Raw genomic sequence first — 20,118 nt, 5'->3', positions numbered from 1 at the left:
GGATAGAAGGATATAGATAGAGGATTACTATACAGGTCCTGGACCTGATGGGCTGCCACATGAGCGGACTGATGGGCATGATGGACCTCTGGTCTGACCCAGCAGAGGCACTGCTTATGTTCAAGACAGTTTGCAACAAGAGAGGCTGCAGGAATGCAGCGAAGTTGCATCAAGAGCGTGAAGTAGGAGTAAACAAACAGGTGTGTAACATAATTATTTATATATCAGAAGACAGGAGCATGCAAGTAGATGTAGAGAAAATCGTTTGAGAACGTTTAAACAAATTTGTCAAATAAATGGTTTTTAGTGATCTGAATGATTGTTATGACAATGAGTTAAGGAGTAAGGGCTAGATTCACTAAGGCAGGGGTGTCAAAGTCCCTCCTCGAGGGCCGCAATCCAATCTGGTTTTCAGGATTTCCCTAATGAATATGCTAGTTTTAGGGTGCTGCTCTTTGACCAAAGGGCTGCCGCATGAGCGGACTGCTGGGCATGATGGACCATTGGTCTGACCCAGCAGCAGCAATTCTTATGTAACATACAATGGAAGCAGTGCATGCAAATAGATCTCATGCATATTCATTGGGGAAGTCCTGAAAACATGACTGGATTGCGGCCCTCAAGGAAGGACTTTAACATCCCTGTACTAAGGCCATGGATCGAATCCGATCTGTGAGCAATCTGATCCATGGCCGGGGGGCTAATTCACGAAGCGCCCTCATGCAAATGAGGACATTCAGAATCACGCCCCAACCAACCGCCCAGATTGCTCTCCAGCGATCCCGATGCATGTGCAGACCATCTACTTTGCCTGTAGATAGTCTGCGCATGCTCACCACACTTGAAACTTTTTTTCTTTTTTTTTTTTTTTTAGTTGAGAGGAACTTTATTTTTTTTAACTTCGCAAGCCCGTGATTTTAACCCACAGGTTAAAACCATGGGCTTGCACTGTGGGGAAGGGCAGGAGAAGCGGGAGATCGGGGCTGGCAGAGAGCAGAAGGCAGGGCAGTCGGAAAAGACCTGAGCAACTGGTCCTCAGCAGTTATTTATTTTTGGATCGGTCAGCCCAGTGGTGTCCCTCATTTTGGTTTTTTTTAGTGAATTGCTGCCTGCCTACATTTGAATGCCATTCCCCCTCATTTGCATGCATGGATCGGAGAATGATGGTAACAGAGGTTAGTGAATTGGGCCTGAGGAAAATCAGGTCACAAAGGGGTTGCTAAGTGGTCGGAACTTGATCAGTTGGCTTAGTGAATCTAGCCCTAAATCACTTAGAGTATTGTTCCAGATTCCTGCTTGGAAGGAAAAAAGTGTCTTATCGAGGAATCTTTTGAATTGTCATCCTTTGGGATTCAGAAAGGCAAATAGTGTTCTGCATGAGAGGCGGAGTTTGTTTTGGAGAACAAAATGTTTCAGAAGGTAGGTGGTTGCAGTGTTTTATAGTATAGTATAGTGTTTTGAAGCATAGGCAGCCGAATTTGAAAATTATTCTGGCCTCAAACTGGTAGCCAGTGCAGTTTTTTGAAATGGAATGATGTGGTCAGATTTTTTCAGGTCAAAAGATACTCTCTTCAATTCTGAAACTTTTTCCTCCACCATCCCTTTGTGTAAAGAAATTTCCTAATGTTACTCTGCTGTACCACCTTTGAGTATCATTTCATTACCTCTTTTTTAGACTAAAATGAGGTTCAGTGAAGGAAAGTAAACAAAAGGAAGAAGAAAGTCGGACTGACTTTGTCTTTCAAAGAAGTCAGTAAAAATATGGAAGGTAGGTCAGTAAAGCGGAAATAAGTGAGAAATAGGATAGCTAAAGTGAGAGAAAAAGAAGATAACTGAGGTGATGAGATTAGTTTTACTTTTCCTGGATGTGCCAGTAAAAGGAAACAGTATTGTAAGACTGGAAAGTAGTGAGTACAAAACAGAATCATCAAACAAATGCTTGTGCCCTGCATTCACTGACAAAGAGAGATAAGAATAGCCTTCCTGGGTCAGACCAATGGTTCATCAAGCCCAATAGCCCATTCTCAGTGGCCAAAACCCAAGGAGTAGCAACATTCCTTGCTACCGATCCAGTGGCTTCCCCCATGTCTTTCTTTATAATAGACTATGGACTTTTCCTCCAGGAAATTATCCAAACCTTTATTAAAACCAGCTATGCCATCCGCTCTTATACATACTAAAAGGGAAACAATACTTATGAAGTATCTATGACCAAGACACCAGAGTAGACATGCTATGGGACCACCTCGAATACCCAAACTGGCAGCAATTCCTAAATTTATTTAACAAGTACACCAAATCTAACTGCCTACTTGATGCATGTCCCCCTAAAATCATGACAATTGCCCCCCTAGAATTTAAAAAGGAACTTTTTGCATGGCTAACATCCGCCCTTGCAAACGGAACACTAAACAAAAAAATGGGACATATACTAATCACTCCAATCCCCAAAGATCAAAAAGCCTCCTCAGCACTGACACCCAATTTCAGACCCATAGCAAGCATTCCCCTCTTCACAAAGATACAGGAAGGATTGGTCAACCTTCAACTAGTCAATTACCTGGACAAATTTAACCTCCTTAGCGAACACCAATCAGGATTCAGAAAAGGATACAACACAGAAATTGTCCTAGCCTCCTTGCTGAACCACCTTTATGATCTCTTTAGCAAAGGCAAAAGCGCACTGATCCTACAATTAGATCTCAGCAGCGCGTTCGACCTGGTAGACCACGAAATCATGCTACTGTGCCTTGAAGCAATGGGAATCTCGGGAAAGGCAAAGAAATGGTTCCAAGAGTTCCTAACAAACAGATCCTACCGAGTAATCAGTAATGGAAACTACTCTAAACCATGGAAAAACCCTTCAGGCGTGCTTCAAGGTTCCCCCCTATCCCCCACACTTTTCAATATCTACATCGCCTCCTTAGGTCACCTACTACAAAAACTAAATTTAATATACTACATCTATGCGGACGACATATCCATCCTTATACCCTTAAACGACATCACAAAAGAAACTGTAGATAATCTCTCAAACACAATGACCGCAATCGATAAATGGACCACTAATTTCAAACTAAAACTAAACGCAGAGAAAACAAAAGTCTTTCTGGCTAGTCCCAATGACAAAATTACGAAAACATCGATAAAAATAAACAACCACGAATACCCAATTTCCAAAAACATAAAAATACTGGGTATCACTCTTGACACTCACCTAACTATGACTGACCACACAAACTCACTTGTGAAAAAATGCTTTTATACGCTATGGAAACTAAGAACCATAAAAAAATTCTTTGACCCTTCATCATTCAGGTTGCTGGTACAGGCACTGATCCTATCCCTTCTTGACTACTGCAACATCATCTACCTAGGCATCCCACAAAAAACAATAAGAAAACTAAGATTAATACAAAACACCGCCGTTCGCCTAATTTTCGGACTTAGAAAAAACGACCACATCAGCCCCTACTACAAAAAGCTGCACTGGCTTCCAATAGAAGCGCGAATTCTATTCAAATTCGCTTGCACCTGTTTCAAACAAGCCTGGGGACTAGCACCTTCATACCTACAAACTCACTTCACCCTACACAACCCCACAAGAACGACCAGAAACAAAAACATCTTTGCATACCCAAAGACCACAGGCTGCAGATACAAATCCTTCTTGGACAGAACCTTTAAGTTCCAAGCGAACAGACAGCAAACCTGGCTGAAAAACCACATAAACGAACCAAATATGACTTATAATACATTCCGCAAATCGATCAAAACCACCCTATTCGCTAAATTCATTGACTAAAACGGTCCCCTCCCCCACTAAGACCCCCCTCATGGATGTTCTAAATCTTTCAGACACTCATTACCCTTAGATCTCCAATTAATATGTAAGTTTACCATTTAGACTATTGTATGGCATCTAGATTCTTTGTTCGGTACTGTATTTAAACTTATTGTATAGTATTGTATTTAGACTTACTGTATTGTATTATATGTGGACTTATTGTATTGTATTAGCATTGTACTGTACTAAGACCTTTGTTATTCGCTGAATGTCCAGCCTTCTTACATTGTAAACCGCCTAGAAGTCGCCTGACTATGGCGGTATAGAAAAATAAAGTTATTATTATTATTATTATTATTATTATATTATTATTATTAATAAGTACAAATCATAAGTCACATAACTTAGATAGGGTATTAAAAGAGCTAAGAAATGAAATAGCGGAAATACTCCGAGTTTGCAACCTATCCTTGAAAACTGGGGAGATCCCGGAGGACTGGAAAATAGCAAATGTTATACCTATGTTTAAAAAGGGATCAAGAGGTGACCTGGGGAACTACAGGCTGGTAAGCTTGACTTCAGTTCCGGGCAAAATGGTAGAAGCGCTAATAAAAGACAGCATCTGTGAACACACAGAAAAAAATGGACTAATGAAAGCGAGCCAACATGGCTTCTGCAAGGGAAAATTGTGCCAAACGAACTTACTGCACTTCTTTGAAGGGATAAACAGCCAGATGGATAAAGGGGAACCTATAGACATCATTTATCTCGACTTCCAAAAAGCCTTTGACAAGGTACCCCATGAGCGGCTGCTTAGGAAGCTGTGGAACCACAGGGTTGAAGGGGACGTGCACAGATGGGTTAAACACTGGTTGGCAGGGAGAAAGCAAAGGTTTGGAGTAAAGGGCCAATACTCAGATTGGAGGAGGGTCACGAGCGATGTTCCGCAGGGCCAGTACTCGGACCGCTGCTGTTTAATGTATTTATTAATGACCTAGAAACAGGGACAAAGTGTGAAGTTATAAAATTTGCGGATGACGCTAAACTCTGTAGCAGGGTTAGAACTGCGGAGGAATGTGAAGACCTACAAACTGGAGGAATGGGCGAAAAAATGGCAGATGAACTTCAATGTAGAGAAATGCAAGGTCATGCATATAGGGAAAAAGAACCCGATGCTCAGCTACAAAATGGGGGGATTAGTACTAGGGGAAAGTAACCTTGAAAAAGACTTGGGTGTGCAGGTGGATACAACAATGAAGTCAACAGCACAATGCGCAGCAGCCTCAAAGAAAGCAAACAGAATGTTGGGAAAGGTAGGAGTCAAACCAGGAGAGGACAGATTAATGGAATCCAAATGAGAAGAGCGTATCAAGGAGTAAGCTGTGATTAACAGTATTGAAGGCAGCAGACAGGTCAAGAAGGATGAGGATAGAGTAAAGGCCCTTAGATCTGGCCATGAACAAATCACTGCAGACCTTAATGAGGGCAGTCTCTGTGGAGTGTTGGGGGAAAAAACCTGATTGTAGAGGGAGAGCCAATATAGGCCATCACAATTTCAATGCTCTCCAAAGGAAGAAAGCAAGGACAAACAGATTTATACCCTATGTGACATCATTTGTAGTAATTATCATGCTTTAGAATACAATGGCACAGTTGATCACATGACTTCCTTTCCAAGAATGCCTTATATCAATTCGAGGTGGGGTAGAGGGTGGTTGGGGGCCATTCCCCGGATTGGTTTGTAGCGGAGGCAGGAGAATTTGGAAAGAATTCTGTTCAGGTTCTCCTGCTTTTGCTGCGGGCTGGTCTGGGAAGTGGCCCCCGGCTGCCTTCTACCCCACTTCGAATTCTACTCCTCCACTAGGTCTACCAGAAACCGCAACCTTTTTGCATACCCGAAAATCGTAGGCTGCAGATATCGAACCTTCCTGGACAGAACCTTCAAATTTCAAGCTGCCAGACAGCAATCTTGGCTAGGTTATTTCATGGATGTAGCTAGGCTGACCTATAGCGTCTTCCGGAAAGAATTAAAGACCACTTTGTTTAAGAAATTCATGTCCTAGCCAGACTTTCTCCCCGCGAACAACACCTTACCCTGAATTTCTTCTTCATATTAGGTATCCTATATTCTTTGTTTGTTAAAAATTTCCTCTCCACAATTGTTATCCAGCTACTCGCTGGTGTCCGACCATTTTCAATGTAATATGTATAATAGTTAATTCTTATACTGCAACCTATGTTTAGTTTTTCTTCTAACCACCTTGCACCTGTAATCACTGACCGCTCAGTGACCTCTTATCTATTTATTTACTGTAATTCGCTGATTGTACAGCTATTCTTCATTGTGAACCGCCTAGAAGTCGCAAGATTATGGCGGTATAGAAAAATAAAGTTATTATTATTAAGAAGGGTATTACACCAGAATGAAGGAAGTCATCATGCCGCTGTATCGTGCGATGGTGCGCCCGCATCTGGAGTACTGTGTCCAATATTGGTCACCGTACCTTAAGAAGGACATGGCGATACTTGAGAGGGTTCAGAGAAGAGCGACAAAAATGATAAAAGGTATGGAAAACCTTTCATACGCAGACAGGTTAGAAAGGCTGGGGCTCTTTTCCCTGGAGAAGCGGAGACTCAGAGGAGACATGATAGAGACAAGATCATAAAGGGCATAGAGAAGGTGGAGAGGGACAGATTCTTCAGCCTATTGGGAATCACAAGAACAAGGGGACACTCAGAGAAATTTGAAAGGGGACAGGTTTAGAACCAATGCTAGGAAATTCTTTTTCACTCAGAGGGTGGTGGGCACCTGGAATGTGCTTCCGGAGGTTGTGATAGGACAAAGTACATTACGGGGTTTCAAAGAAGGATTGGATAAATTCCTGAAGGATGCGGAGATTGAGGGATATAGGTAGAGGTAGAGATAGGATTATGAAAGGGTATAGATAGAAGGATAATGGGGATTGAAAGGTTTTAGACAACGGATCACCTTACAAGTCATGGACCTGATGGGCTGTCGCAGGAGCGGACTGCTGGGCGCGATGGACTCTGTTCTGACTCAGCGGAGGCAACTTCTTATGTTCTTATGATAATGTTTTTCTATGATACAGCTCCTATAGCCATGGGGTCAAATGCAGATATTAAATGGGAACAACGTGGGTGGTTCAGTATGCATTGGGATAAACAGATGGGAGGCTAAACTCAAGGTAAGTTGTTTATACAGTTAAACAGGTACAAATAACTGATTTAGGATGAGTGTATAGTCAGTCACCCTATGTATTAAAGGCTTTCTCCTGCTTCCTGATAGTTGGGTTAGAGTGACGGTAGCCCCTCTGGGAGTAAATTCTGGAGTGTGGGGGCTACTCCTGAGAAGACTCACTGGCAAATATCAGATTGTACAATTTGTTTTGATCTTGAGAGGTATTGACAATGTATAAAGGCTTAGCTTTTTCTTTAAGTATTCTGGCCCATTTTTTCTGAGGACCTTGAAAATCAAGGATAGATATTTAAATTTAGCCTTGTAAGGTACTGGTAGCCATTGTAGTTTGTACAGGAAGGGTGTGATGTGGTCACACCTCTTGCAGCCTTCTGTCAATTGTGCTGCAACATTCTGAATTATAATAGATGCAAACTTTTTGGTTAGACCAGTGTACAGGGCATTGCAGTAATCTAGTCTTGATGTGCTTGTGGTATGGGCCACTATGTGGTCAGACTTGGTTTTCAATATATGGAGAGAGATTTCTTAGCTACTGAAAATGATAGGGACAATTTTTAAAGGTAGATAAATTTGCAGGATCAGAGTGAGTGATGAGTCTAGCAGTATCCTGAGAACCCTGACCTGTGATTTTAAGTGAAGTTCATACTTCCCAAAAGATATTTGAAGTCAGGTATTTGTCCACTTGTGTTAGGAACCCAAAGAATCTATTTTGCTTGGGTTCAGGCAGAGTTTGTTGTTGTTTTGCCCATTCCTGATTTGCAGTTAGATGGGCAGTCAGTTGACTCAAAACTGGGTAGATCTGGTTCTGCCAGTTATGATCCAGGCTGCTGATAATCCAGCAACAGCAACACCGGTATTGAGGCAGATCATTGAGAAGGGACACAAAAAGTATGTTCTGTACTCGGGTCTGAAGTCAGGTTGACATGGGTCTAGCCCAGGGGTAGGCAATTCCAGTCCTCAAGAGCTGGAACCAGGTCAGGTTTTCAGGATATCCACAACAAATATGTATGAGATGGATTTGCATGCACTGCCTCCACAAGATGCAAATCCATCTCATGCATATTTATTGTGGATATCCTGAAAACCTGACCTGGCTCCGGCTCTCGAGGATTGATATTGCCTACCCCTGGTCTAGCCGATTACTTTCATTTAGCCAGTCATTGAGTTGAATGCAAACTATGCGTTGTATAAGTTTTGGCAGGAAAGGAATGTTAGACTTGTCGATAGTTTTCAACATTGTCCTCATCAAGCGAGCTCTTTGTCAGTAGGGGGCACACCACAGCTCTTTTTAGTGTTGGCAGCTGCCTTCCACAAAAGAGGAATTAACCATTTTAGTTGCCCAATGAGGCCTATTCTCACTTATTCTACTATCTTTGCTGGACAGGGGTTGAGAAAACAGGTTGTAGGCCTTCCAGGTGTTTTTCAAGAGCTTCTTCTGTGACCTGGTTGAATGAGCCCCAGATGTGGTAGAAAGTGTTATCTTCTTTAGCTGCTGGGAGCTTTGATGGAGACATTTAATTTTATTGGCAAAATCATTGCAAGCTAGTTGCAGCTGGGACGGCTGGTTCAGTTGTGTGGTTTGAAATAAACTGTTTTACTAATCGTCACTTGGTTGAGTTTGCAGCTTGTTACCATGATTTTGAAAATGCAAGCAGAAAAACTTTTCAAACTTAAAATGTTCAGATTTCAAATGCAGTCCTGACCATGGCCAGCATTTCACAGTGTTAGCACCACTGTCTCAGGGGAAGTTATCGAACTTCAGCACCATTCTAGTAAAAACACAAATAGTTTATCTAATTTTAAATAAATCACTGTGTGCTCTGTCTCAAGTTTCTCCTATTAACACCCAAAATGGTGTGTCAGTGTTTCTGCACATTTTTGTTAGAGAGAAGATCACCCCTTCGGAGTAGCTGAGGACTTTGATTTTATTTAGAAATAAAACAAAACATATGCAATAAGGTTATGTCCTTTTTATTGGACTAAATTCAGTTTTTATTAATTGTCAGAGATTGGATTCATTTGATTTGATATACAGCAATTCACATAAGCATTAGGTGGTATAAGATTACATAATATGTAAGGATCATAGTTAAAAATTACTAATATAGCACTAAACATAATTACAGCCTCCCTTAAGACAGTCAAAATAGCCTAGGCCAAGGCTCTCAAAGTCCCTCCTTGAGGGCTGCAATCCAGTCGGGTTTTCAGGATTTCCCCAATGAATATGCATGAGATCTATGCTTTCAATGCATATTCATTGGGGAAATCCTGAAAACTCGACTGGATTGCAGCCTTCAAGGAGGGACTTTGAGATCCCTGGGCCCTAGATGTTTATACAATACTAGTCTTTAAGCCCGTTACATTAACGGGTGCTAGAATATGTGTGTGTGTCTGTATTTCTTTCTTTCTCTCTCTCTCCTTAGCCTGTTTCTGTATTTCTTTCTTTCTTTTTCCTCAGCTGTCCACCACCACCCCTTCACTGGTCCCCTTATCCAGCAGCAGCCCTTCTCCCTTTGTTTTAACTCCCCCCCTGTCCAGCAGCACCTCTTTCCTGCTCCCCCTGTCCAGCAGGAGGCCTCTCTTCTTTTTTCTGCCCCCCCTCCGTCCAGCAGCACCTCTTTTCTGCTCCCCCTGTCCAGCAGTAGGCCTCCTTCCTTTTTCTGCCCCCCTGTCCCTCAGCACCTCATCCCCTGTCCAGCAGAACCTCTTTTTTGCTCCCCCTGTCCAGCAGTAGGCCTCCCTCCTTTTTTTGCCCCCCCCCCCCCGTCCATCAGCACCTTTTCCCCTGTCCAGCAGTACCTCTTTTCTGTTCCCCCTGTCCAGCAGTAGGCTTCCCTTCCTTTTTCTGCCCCCCTGTCCATCAGCATCTCTTCCCTTGTCCATCAGCACCTATTTTTTTGCTCCCCCTGTCCAGCAGTAGGCCTCCCTTCCTTTTTCTGCCCCCCTGTCCATCAGCACCTCTTCCCCTGTCCATCAGCACCTATTTTTGCTCACCCTGTCCAGCAGTAGGCCTCCCTTCCTTTTTTTGTCCCCCTCCTTTTTTTGCCCCTCACCCATCCATCAGCACCTTTTCCCATGTCCAGCAGTACCTCTTTTCTGCCCCCCCATCCATCAGCACCTCTTCTCCTGTCCAGCAGCAACCCTTACCTCCTTTATTTTTTGTCTGCCCTCCACCGACATCTGCCTAAAGCTGCCGCTGCCTGCAGGCACCGACAGCCTCTGCGGCCTGCTCCCACTCCCTCCTCGCCGTTGCTTGTGGTGGCTCCGTGCTTAGCCGCAGCGGCCTGCAGCTGCTGACAGCCGCCATGGTCTGCAGCCACCGACAGCTACCGCGGTCTACAGCTGCAGTGGCCGACAGCCGCCAGGGCTATTAGGCTTCCACCTCTCACTTTTGCGGGTCTTGCGGCGCCGTGTAGGGCGGAAGCGGGAGGCGGGACCTCAGCACCGGCCGGGCAGCTCGCGCCGCCGGCCCCCAGGAGCTCCCGGCCGGCGGCGGCGTGCCATGGTGCAGGAAGAACAGAGATCGGATCAGGGAACACGGCACCGTGAGAGCCGGGTGAGAGCTGCTGCCCTCAGCTGTTTTTGTTGTTGAAAGCCGCCACCGCCGCAATTAGGGTTCGCCGTCCGCCAGCGCTCAGCCGCACCGTGAGAGCGGTGACCCCCAGCTTTTTTTTTTTTTAATTTGTATTTGAAAGCCGCCGCCGCCGCAGCTCCTCTCTCGATCCTGGTGCAGTTCGAGAGAGGAGCTGGTACCATGCAGTTAGAGCCAGGGGTGAGGAAGACCGCCGCAGCAGCTGTGTAAGTTTTTTTGTTTTTAATTTGAAAGCCGCCGCAGAACTATGGACAGTGAGAGGCGGGGCCGCGCATGCGCACTCGTTTTTTCGCGACAGACCAGGGAACCCGTTTTTTTAGTGCGCATGCGCGGCCTATCATTTTATTATATTAGATTCCTGAAATAACACTTTTGACTAATTTCCAAAAAGCAGAATAAAAGAGGCAACCTTATTTCCTTTGTTTTATTTTAAAGATGAAAATAGAGAAATAAAAGTGGACTAACCTGACCACCCCACCATTTCACTCATGATTTTCTTTGAAAGATCTTGAAACTTGACAGTCATAGTTTGTTTTAAGCAATTGGAATTAATGATTGCTCTGACTTGATAGGGGCATTTTGCAGCAACTGTCTATATATTTTCACTCAAAGATGCATTTAAATATAATAAAGTGAACAATACAGAAAGGGGAGTACTGCAAAAACAAGTCTCCCCTGCCCTGAAAAACGGGGTGCGGAGCAGAGGCAGCTGAACCGGGCCAACCTACTACAAATTATTATTAGTGGATGGGAAGCCCTCAGTCTCACAGCTTGCAGTGGGGGAACATGTCCCTAAAGCTGTCAGAGTCATACATACAGATGGGTATTATTTGTGAAACATCCCTGGGCTAGTGCACAAGTATGCTAATAGTGAAAATGTGAAATAAATATGAATAATCAAAAATATATATGCTATGGAAGGTTCAACTGTCTGCCCCTCATCCAAGGGTCATGTGGTGTCCAAAATCAGCCAGGCTGGCTCAATCACGAGCAGCTCAAAGGTAACAAACAGTACTTAGCTCCTCCATAATAGTCCGGAGTGAAGAGTAACCAGCTTGGAATGAACCTGTCCAACGAGGCTCCGTTTCGAGGGAAAACCCCCCTTCCTCAGGAACCCGCTGTGAGTCCAAGTAGAAAGTCTGGATTGAAAATGGCGCAACAGAAGAGGATTAAGGAGTAGCGACTTCTCTGCAGGCTGCTTGGTAGGGAGGGGACAGAGTAGAATGCCCCCTGAGTCTGGAAAGTAGTAGAACTGTTCTCTCCCCCACCACCAAATGAGACCCTGGCTCTGCCAGTTTGCATCCAATAGCGACTGATACACAGAGATGCAATATAGTGTAGCAAAGTGTGTGATTTCTAAAGCTCTAGTCTGCTATGTCTATTCACAAATAATGCACCACTGGCAAGTTGCCTAGGTTCAAGAGGAAAGTTTGGAATAATCCTCAATGCCTCTCGATCCCATGATAGGATCTGTAGCACTGATTTCAATGGATAGACTCGGGGGCTACAGAATAGATCTCAGAATGTAAGTTGGAAAAGCAGGAAGGGCCAAAATGTGCCCCCCTGAAACCCTGCCCTAGAAAATCAGCCTCAATGTGGGCACCGGGAACCTTTTCCATCTTGCACCTAAATGGCAGAGCTGGAAGGTGTTTAAAGCTGACGTGGAGAGCTGCTGTGGGCGGGGAGCCTGCAAGATGGGAGAGCAGAGGCAGGCTGAGCTGCAGTGTTTGGTGTACCACAGTTACCTTGGTAACCCTGGGCACAGACAGCGCAGCAAGCACGAGATTGATGACCCCAGAGGGCTGGCAGAGCTCTTTAAAAAAAAGAAATGCTGAACAGGTAGGTAAGAGAGAGCCCAGCAGCTGCAGCTCAGGTGAGGTCGAACAGGTGGGTAGAGGTGTCTCCAGGGGACCTGAATTGGGTAGCGTGCATAGGCCATCCATTTTCTTTTCTCTGGCAGGTTGCCTGTTTGCTTGCTTAGCTGTAACTTAAGTCCATTTGCTACACACAGATTAAGAAATTCTCAATTGTTGAGAAACCCCTGATCCTAAGCTAAAATGTCAGAAGCTCTTCTTAGCAAGAAACTGCTCACGGACACAATGCCTCTTGCCAAATAGAGATGAGAAGCAGTTATGCTTATCAAATACAGCTAAAACACCCAGAAAACCCCAGTGGATCTAATGCACAAAGCAGTGGAGGTGCTTGTTACTTAAACCTTTTCATTAGATTACATAAACCAAGTTGCTGATGCCAAACACAGCACACACCTAATATACTTTTCATAGGTTTCAATATTTCTGTTCATTTAAGTAAAGCACAAGTGTATGTTTTCTGGTTTTTACATTGTTTTGGGAGATGTATCTCCAGGCATATAATGTGACAGGACATTGCAACTTCTGTGTTTTAAAGTATATACTGCATCTCTGTATTTCTTTCTTTAGCTTGATGAAAAGGTGAGGGGGGATGTAAGTGATAAAATCACGAGTAGATAGAACAGAGAAATTGGTTGATTGTTTAGGAAACACAGGAGTTGCTCTACTGCGTCAGACCAAAGATCCATCCAGCCCAGTACAGTAAAACCTTGGTTTGCGAGCATAATTCGTTCCAGAAGCAAGCTTGTAATCCAAAGCACTCATATATCAAAGCCAATTTCCATATAGGAAATAATGGAAACTCGGACAATTCGTTCCACAACCCAAAAACTTTACTATACACACTTGTATTGCAAGACCTCGCTCGTTTAGAACAGTCACTACACTCTTGAAGCGTCTGAGAGAGAAGAACCGTCGGCTCAGTTGTGATGATGTGATGCGTGTATACCGTATGTACTCATATTGCAAGACCTCGCTCGTTTAGAACAGTCACTACACTCTTGCAGTGTCCAAGACAGATGAACCGTCGGCTCAGTTGTGATGTGTGTATACTGTATGTACTCATATTTCAAGACCTCGCTCATTTAGAACAGTCGCTACACTCTTGCAGCGTCCGAGAGAGAAGGACCATTGGCTCAGTTGTGATGTGTGTATACTGTATGTACTTGTATTGCAAGACATTGCTTGTAGATCAAGTTAAAATTGAATCAAATGTTTGGCTTGTCTTGCAATCCAAGGTTTTACTGTATTCCATATAGTAACATAGTAACATAGTAGATGATGCCAGATAAAGACCCGAATGATCCATCCAGTCTGCCCAACCTGATTCAATTTAAATTTTTTTTTTTTTTTTCTTCTTAGCTATTTCTGGGCGAGAATCCAAAGCTTTACCCGGTACTGTGCTTGGGTTTCAACTGCCGAAATCTCTGTTAAGACTTACTCCAGCCCATCTACACCCTCCCAGCCATTGAAGCCCTCCCCTGCCCATCCTCCTCCAAACGGCCATACACAGACGCAGACCGTACAAGTCTGCCCAGTAACTGGCCTAGTTCAATCTTTAATATTATTTTCTGATTCTAAATCTTCTGTGTTCATCCCACGCTTCTTTGAACTCAGTCACAGTTTTACTCTCCACCACCTCTCTCGGGAGCGCATTCCTGGCATCCACCACCCTCTCCGTAAAGTAGAATTTCCTAACATTGCCCCTGAATCTACCACCCCTCAACCTCAAATTATGTCCTCTGGTTTTACCATTTTCCTTTCTCTGGAAAAGATTTTGTTCTATGTTAATACACTTTAAGTATTTGAACGTCTGAATCATATCTCCCCTGTCTCTCCTTTCCTCTAGGGTATACATATTCAGGGCTTCCAGTCTCTCCTCATACGTCTTCTGGCGCAAGCCTCCTATCATTTTCGTCGCCCTCCTCTGGACCGCCTCAAGTCTTCTTACGTCTTTCGCCAGATACGGTCTTCAAAACTGAACACAATACTCCAAGTGGGGCCTCACCAATGACCTGTACAGGGGCATCAACACCTTCTTCCTTCTACTGACTACGCCTCTCTTTATACAGCCCAGAATCCTTCTGGCAGCAGCCACTGCCTTGTCACACTGTTTTTTCGCCTTTAGATCTTCGGACACTATCACCCCAAGGTCCCGCTCCCCGTCCGTGCATATCAGCTTCTCTCCTCCCAGCATATACGGTTCCTTCCTATTATTAATCCCCAAATGCATTACTCTGCATTTCTTTGCACTGAATTTTAGTTGCCAGGCATTAGACCATTCCTCTAACTTTTGCAGATCCTTTTTCATATTCTCCACTCCCTCTTCGGTGTCTACTCTGTTACAAATCTTGGTATCATCTGCAAAAAGGCACACTTTTCCTTCTAACCCTTCAGCAATGTCACTTACATACATATTGAACAGGATTGGCCCCAGCACCGAACCCTGAGGGACTCCACTAGTCACCTGTCCTTCCTTCGAGCGACTTCCATTAACCACTACCCTCTGGCGTCTGTCCGACAGCCAGATTCTGACCCAGTTCACCACTTTGGGTCCTAACTTCAGCCCTTCAAGTTTGTTCAACAGCCTCCTATGAGGAACTGTATCAAAGGCTTTGCTGAAATCCAAGTAAATTACATCTAGCATATGTCCTCGATCCAACTCTCTGGTCACCCAATCAAAAAATTCAATCAGGTTCGTTTGGCACGATTTATCTTTTGTAAAGCCATGTTGCCTCGGATCCTGTAACCCATTAGATTCAAGGAAGTACACAATCCTTTCTTTCAGCAAAACTTCCATTATTTTTCCAACAACTGAAGTGAGGCTCACCGGCCTGTAGTTTCCTGCTTCATCCCTGTGACCACTTTTATGAATAGGGACCACATCCGCTCTCCTCCAATCCCCAGGAATCACTCCCGTCTCCAGAGATTTGTTGAACAAGTCTTTAATAGGACTCGCCAGAACCTCTCTGAGCTCCCTTAGTATCCTGGGATGGATCCCGTCTGGTCCCATCGCTTTGTCCACCTTCAGTTTTTCAAGTTGCTCATAAACACCCTCCTCCGTGAACGGCGCAGAATCTACTCCATTTTCCTGTGTAACTTTGCTAGACAATCTCGGTCCTTCTCCAGGATTTTCTTCTGTGAACACAGAAGCACATTCGCTTTCTCCACATCACTTTCCACATATTTGTTCCCAGCATCTTTTAGCCTAGCAATTTCATTTTTTATCTTCCTCCTTTCACTAATATATCTGAAAAAAATTTTATCTCCCTTTTTTACATTTTTAGCCATTTGTTCTTCCGCCTGTGCCTTCGCCAAACGTATCTCTCTCTTGGCTTCTTTCAGTTTCACCCTGTAGTCCTTTCTGCTCCGCTTCAAACAGTGGCCCAGGTTCAGTTTAAATTCTGACATCCAACTTTGCACCGTTGTCAGTCCCTTTCAATACTTAATAGTTCTAAAGTGGACAAGGAGGTAACTGGAATTATTACTGTAATATTGTCAGCTTAACTAAAATGCTTAACTCCTAAAAGCCCTTGCAGACACCATAAGGATTACTTGGGGGGGGGGGGGGGGCTACGTGACCTAAAAAAAAAAGTCACACCCAGATAGACCAAACGAATTCAAACATCGAAGTAAGAAATCATGGCCTACCATATCAAATGCACTGTTTAAGTCTAGCTTTATTTATTTAAAAATTTATATAGAAACATAGAAAATGACGGCAGAAAAGGGCCACAGCCCATCAAGTCTGCCCACTCAATTGACCCTCCCCCTTACTGTCCTCTTGGAGATCCCACCCTGATGACCCCTCCCCTTAACTTTACCCTCTTAGAGATCCAACATGTGCATCCTATTTATTCTTAAAATCCGGCACGCTGGTGACCTCGATCATTCCAATGATCAACCACTCTTTCGGTGAAGAAATATTTCCTGGTGTCACCATGAAATTTCCCGCCCCTGATTTTCAGTAGATGCCCTCGATACGACCTGTGATATATTTAAATGTCTCAATCATGTCTCCCCTCTCCCTACGTTCTTCGAGGGAGTATAGCCGCAATTTATTCAGCCTCTCCTCGTACGAAAGATACTTGAGCCCCGAGACCATAAAACTATGCAGTTAAAATATTGATTATGCATATAATATCCTAATTGCCCTTTAGTCGCATATATATAAACAAACAATAGGCGGACATCAATTAAACATAGAGAAATAAAACTGTAAAAGGTGCAAGACTAGATATTCGTTAGCTGAATGATTAAAGCTTTTAGTCCTCTGCTAAAACAGCATTGTCCAATAAAGCTTGACCAGTGATTATTTCCAAGTTTTCGTTGGTCCGCTGTCCACTCCGATTCTTCTGTTGTTAATGTCTTATTCACAGAGACCTTTTGCTCTGTTTCTTCTAAATTATTTAATACCCCTAAATAGAGATCAGTCAGAAAGTTGGAAGAAGCCATCTGCATTACGAGGGGGGCCACTGAAAAAGTTTTCAGCTCAACTAACAAAGTTGAGGGCTAGTATACACTTAGTCCAGCTTCCACTTTCTTCGTTCTGTATTTTTCTGATGGAATGAAAAAGTGGAACATAAGAATTGCCATCTCCGGATCAGACCCTGGGTCCATCAAGTCCGGTGATCCGCACACGCGGAGGCCCCGCCAGGTGTACCCTGGCATAGTTCTAGTGTAGCCCTAGAGACTGCTCCAAGTTTGTTGACTAGGTTGAGAATTTTTCAGCAGCCCCCCCATACTGTAGCAAGACATACATCTGAGCATATTGGACATACAGTTTCTTAAAGAGAGACCAATGCGGCTTCTTAAAAGTCAACCAGTTCATATTAATAGGACAAAATATTCAATTTTCTTATACAGGAGCCCATTATCTACAATTAAATTGTTGCCGGATCTTCCTAATTTACTTATCTTAGAACTAAAATATAAAGCCAGAGAATCAGGAGAGGGGGAAATCAGTTAGTTTAGTAACAATTTTAAACAGTTCCTTTGGGTATGTTATGTTTTTACCAATGAAATCTGAATATATCCTACATTTTTCTTCTAATTTTTTTCTTATATTCCCAAACCCTTCCTTTCCAAATTCCTCCACATCCCTACAATTATTTTTATGCCACGCTCTTTCTAATCTTCTTACGGATCATTCTAATTCAAGAAGCTCATCGTCAAATCATTTTGTCTGATTTCTGCATATGCTTTACATCTGGGTGTAAGAGGGCTAATTTCTCAAGAATTCCTCCCAAAATGATTTAAAATCAACTTCTGTTGATGAAGTATAGCATGCCCAAAAAACAGTCCCATCTATAGGGTCCCTCTTAAACAACTGAACTGCTGGCAAAGATTTTACAGCCTTCAGGTGCTGCCAATGTAAAGTGAGTTTGTGCAAATAGTGATCAGACCATAACGATGGTAACCATTCCATATCAGCTAAACAGATAGTAGGAAACAATGAGTCTTTAGTTGATAGGGAAATTACTACTACTACTAATTATTTCTATAGTACTACCAGACAGTCACGTAAAGGAGACAGTCCCTGCTTGAAGGGGCTTATAATCTAGATAGACAAGACAGGATGCTAGGGTAGAGGCCTCACTCCCAACCATGCACTTAAGCAACTGTCAGCGCTTCCTCCCCCATCTGAGCCGCTCTATCTCCTTTTCAAATATTAGTTCCATCCCAGTTAAAGTGGAATCCATCCTTTCATAGTAGGCTTCCCCTTTCCCAGAATGTTGCCCAATTCCTAACTTGACATCAGTCAACCACTCATAGTCTAATTACATCTTGAAATTGCATTCTAACTACATCCTTTTTTCTACCTAAATAGAGCTATGTTCAAGTAGTTCTACTGCAATGTTGTAATATTTCCCCTTGGGTCTGCCTGAACCAGGTTTGCACAACAACTTTTTTTCTGGTGGTAGGCTAATGAAACAGCAGTAAAGCAGCCATGAGTGACGTTTATCAGATTTCCTCCACGGAGCGGATTCAACTGCTGGAGAAGCAACTGGCTACTCAACTTGCCGAGTTAAAAACAGAGATAGAGGAGAATGGCGTGCTTCTGGGAACACCAAATCGAGTGTACAGGTAAGTGTGAGAAGGAATCTTGTCAAAATATGAATCCGTGTATGATGTGTTGGCCTTCAGATCGTTAGGACTGTACCCACTTCATATTGTGAAGGATACTAAGAATGTGAAAAGGGCTAAAAATTTAGGGCCTACTATTCAGACCGCAGGAGGCAGCCGGGCTATTTTTCCGTGGTTGGCAGCGAACCTGGAAATTCAATGCTGGGCCATATCTGGCGACTGGAATTTAATTCCAGCGCTTTTTTTTTTTTTTAGCCACTTTTGACATAGCTAGTTAAACCCATATTTATTGGCCAACCAGCTAACATACAGTATAATGGCGAAAGAAAGACCTGCTTTTTATCTAACAACTAATCTTTGCCTCTAAACCAGTGTCCCGCAATCTTTAATGGCCGGCGGCGCACTAAATGCAGTGCCCAGGCTGGAAGGCACCCAGAGGTCGACACGATGACGTCACACGCCAAAGTCCATGCATGCGCGGAGGCCCGTCTTGCTGCAATCCCGTTACAGGGATCTGGGAGGTGCAGGGAGAAGAGGAGAGGTGTCCATGCTGGCAGACTTCCTACAGGACGTGCCTCTCGCCGTGACAACTCTCCTTGCCAGTGTGTTGCGGCACACCAGAAATCTCAGGAGGCACACTGGTGTGCCACAGCACACAGTTTGTGATACACTGCTGTAAGCCAATGAATATTGACACTAACAAGTTTTAAGTTTTATTAAAAGTTTGATGAATCGCTAAATCGTAATGCAAAGCGATGTACAAGTCTAAAAACCATATAAAAACATTTTGCAATTCAGGGGGACAATCTGATTGATATACACTGAACAATAGACATCAACAGACCCAGAGGGAAAAATGGGGGAAGAAATACAATATATGATAGGAAAGAAAGGCGAAAAGAGAAAGAACGATAGGGAGGGGAATGATAACACTAACAGTCTAACTGATATTAACAAGATACTAATGTTTTAAGAAAAGAGAGAAAAATTAGCAGTTAAACGCATCTTTAAAAAGAAAACATTTTAACTTGCTTTTGAAACTGTTGATAAGACGATCTTCCCTTATATGTATTGGTAACGAATTCCATAGTTGTGGAGCAATAACAGAAAAAATATATTGCCTTCGGGTATTGAGAGATTTCAGAGTAGGAACGAAGAACAAGTGTTGGTTATTAGATCTGAGTGATCGGGTAGGAGTATTGGGTATTAAGACACGCTCAATAAAGGCCGGGGTTTTGTGAAGTATTGATTTAAAAGTTAATGGGCAGACAGTACCCTCTCCAATACGATGGAAGTGACCAGCGGAGTGCCGCAGGGCTCGGTCTTGGGCCCGATCCTATTTAACATCTTCGTAAGAGACTTGGCTGATGGGCTTCGAGGTAAAATTACATTATTCGCCGATGACGCCAAACTATGCAACATGGTAGGCAACCGCACAACAGATGAAAGCACAGTGCCCGACAAAAGCTCAATGCCTGACAGTATGACGCAGGACCTACTCCTGCTAGAGCATTAGTCAAAGACTTGGCAACTAAGTTTCAATGCCAAAAAATGCAAGGTCATG

The 20,118-nt window shown here is 43.5% G+C and overlaps 1 protein-coding gene across 2 annotated transcripts in view; it reads left to right on the top strand.

The window, feature by feature from the left end:
* The first annotated feature begins 12,426 nt into the window (after positions 1-12,426).
* Positions 12,427-20,118, top strand: part of LOC117357639 — a 269,485-nt gene continuing 261,793 nt past the window's right edge. For both annotated transcript variants that reach the window (XM_033938503.1, XM_033938504.1), the window contains exons 1-2: positions 12,427-12,483; positions 18,392-18,554. In XM_033938503.1, the coding sequence (XP_033794394.1) occupies positions 18,418-18,554 (137 nt within the window). In that variant the 5' untranslated portion in view covers positions 12,427-12,483; positions 18,392-18,417. The remainder of the gene's footprint in view (positions 12,484-18,391; positions 18,555-20,118) is intronic.

The sequence above is a fragment of the Geotrypetes seraphini genome, chromosome 3 (genome assembly GCF_902459505.1).
Source record: "Geotrypetes seraphini chromosome 3, aGeoSer1.1, whole genome shotgun sequence".
Taxonomy (NCBI): Eukaryota; Metazoa; Chordata; class Amphibia; order Gymnophiona; family Dermophiidae; genus Geotrypetes; species Geotrypetes seraphini.
This window is presented reverse-complemented; position numbering and strand designations above follow the sequence as displayed.